The sequence below is a fragment of the Cynoglossus semilaevis genome, chromosome 7 (assembly GCF_000523025.1).
Source record: "Cynoglossus semilaevis isolate Cse_v1.0 chromosome 7, Cse_v1.0, whole genome shotgun sequence".
Taxonomy (NCBI): domain Eukaryota; kingdom Metazoa; phylum Chordata; class Actinopteri; order Pleuronectiformes; family Cynoglossidae; genus Cynoglossus; species Cynoglossus semilaevis.
Window position 1 is genome coordinate 13628242 of NC_024313.1, and position 2494 is coordinate 13630735.

The window sequence follows — 2494 nt, forward strand, 5'->3', positions numbered from 1 at the left end:
CTGCAGCGTCTGAAGCAGGTGGAGGACGGTCTGGACGCTCTGATCAGGAGCTGTGCTCAGCAGCTCTTTGACATGACCGATGATGTCACCAACGCCAAATATCCTTCCACTGGTCATGAACCAGATGGCAGAGAAAGTACCAGGTGACAGTACCAGGAACTCACAGGACTGCACAGCACAGCTGTAGTTCCTGGTACTTAGCGATTCTACTCAGGAGTGTTTATTTCTTTAACCCGTGGTGACGTTGGCCTACGTGACCCTGGACGACCTCCGACGCCTCAGGGTTCTCCAGGAGCAGACGGTGATGGTGGTGAAGGCTCCAGAAGAAACCAAACTGGAGATCCCTGCGCCGACGGAGGTAAGACCAGAGTCCGACTCAGCTCCACGCCACGACATCATCATCATCATCATCATCACAGAACCCTTCAGACCCCACCCACATCCTGTACCTCTGACGCCAGGACAGGGTCCAGATCCACCTGAAGGCCGAGAAGGCTCCCATCCTGGTTCTGACCTGTGAGGTAGAGTCCGAAGACGCCACAACCTCTGAGCCCACACAGACAGGAAGTAGATTCTTCTCAACGCTGGAGCAGAGTCGGATCAGGACCACACCTCTGGACAAAGGTACGTCTACGAAATGAGAAAGCTGAGCTAGCCTCTTAGCCTGAGAGCTAGCTCTTTAGCCTGTTAACCCTGGTGCTCAGCTAATCCGAGGAGAAGAAGTTTATTGTCCTTCCGCAACATCTGATAAACTAAGTTACGTAGAACAGGAACCAGGAACTGTTTATTTCTGACTGTTTTTCCACATTTAGATTTCATGTTGTTGCATAGCCTTGATGTCAGCAGAGCATCGCACAGCCACTGACTGACCACCGGGAGGTGCTAGGTTTGCGGCTGAACAGAAGTGGGACGACATCATGAGCAGGAAGTGACATCAGTGGACCTGTGGACTCCTGGAGTGTCGCTGTCAGCTGAAATCACTCATTCTCTCTGTGAGGTTTGGTGTTGAAGACGGACAGTCAACAAACTGACGTAGCTAACGTAGCTGACGTAGCTGACATTGCGGTGGGCAGCCATGTTTCTTTTTCTGCTATCAGGAAGAGAAGGTGAGAACATGAGAACTGGAACACTTCCTAAAGTTTTTTTTTTCCTTTTCTTTTAATCACAATGTGACTTTTCCACGTCAGACACACTGCTGCTGCTGCTGCTGCTGCTGCTGCTGCTGCTGCCGCTGCTGCTGCTGCTGCTGCTGCTGCTGCTGGGTGAATGGTTCCTGGAACTGTTTTATAAACACACCAGCTTCTACCATGCTCCTGTGAACACACTCACTGCTCTTCTCTTCAATAAATGATCTTTTCACTAAATCATCAATCTAACCCTCTCCCACTCTGTGACGTCACAGCCACACCTGCAGGCAGGGGGCAGCAGTGCCACGTGTCAAAACACGATCAAAGAAGATGAGAAATGTTTTGAAATCATGAAGAGAAAATCAGTGACTTTACTTCAGACCAAACCTCAGAGAGAAAATCAGTGATTAGTTCAGAGAGACACAGCAGCTGCAAGTCCCTCTGCTGCCTCCTGTAGGTGCTCTGTGTCACTGCAGTAAATCTGAACATGGTTTCTAACAGTGAAGTCATTAGAGCTCAGTGATGCAGCAGCAGTGGATCAACTCTCTCTGAGGTTTGGTGCAACACACACACACATACACACACACCTTCCAGGACAATCTTGACCGTGGGTTTGACCTTTGACCTCTGAGCCTGACTTGTGAACTCGGGCCGCTAGACAAGATGTACTAGAAATTTTCCAACACACACACACACACTTAGCTGATTGTATGTGTGTGTGTGTGTGTGTGTTTGCTCCAGCTGGGTTTTGAATGAGCTCCAGAGTCAATGATCGCAAAGGTCAAAGGTCAAACTGTTCCTGCTTCAGTGGGTAAAGAATCTGAGTGAAAATATGGAAGGAGGAGGAGGAGGAGGAGGAATAAACTAATGGCATGATGGTTGTTGTTGTTGTTGTTGTTGTTGTTGTTGTTGTTCCCAGCTCACTGGTTTCAAATAGTGCTTTTTGTTTTTCTTTAGTGAAGTCTAATTATGACAGGCCCCGCCCCCTACTGGAACGAATGTTAACAACAGCAGACTGAAGATGAAGATGATGATGATGTTACAGCGACTGTGTGTGTGTGTGTGTGTGTGTGTGCGCGTGTGTGTGTGTGGTCTGATAAGCTCTGCAGGTTTATGTTAACGACCTCCTCCCCATTGGTCCAGCAGCAGACTCTTATCACGCCGCTGCAGCGGTGGCGTTCTCTCAGTCACATGACGTTGACGCTTTGCTTCACAAAGAGCCGCGGGATGAGGTGCTGATGTTTATCCCCTGCTCTCACCGCCGTCGCCGTCGGTCCAAAACTCCGGACCGCTGGAGAGGCAGAGCTGCTGATTTGGTGGAGGACGGCAGCAGACGCACGGCACTGCAGCGGCGGCGGCCGCCGCGG

The 2494-nt window shown here is 50.2% G+C and overlaps 1 protein-coding gene across 1 annotated transcript in view; it reads left to right on the forward strand.

Annotated features, from left to right (window-relative positions):
- Positions 1 to 2494, forward strand: part of LOC103381390 (transcription factor E2F1-like) — an 11343-nt gene that overhangs the window by 2598 nt on the left and 6251 nt on the right. Inside the window, exons 6-9 of the mRNA XM_017033466.2 lie at positions 7 to 98; positions 244 to 358; positions 462 to 624; positions 813 to 1106. Of these exons, the coding sequence (XP_016888955.1) occupies positions 7 to 98; positions 244 to 358; positions 462 to 624; positions 813 to 865 (423 nt within the window). The 3' untranslated portion in view covers positions 866 to 1106. The remainder of the gene's footprint in view (positions 1 to 6; positions 99 to 243; positions 359 to 461; positions 625 to 812; positions 1107 to 2494) is intronic.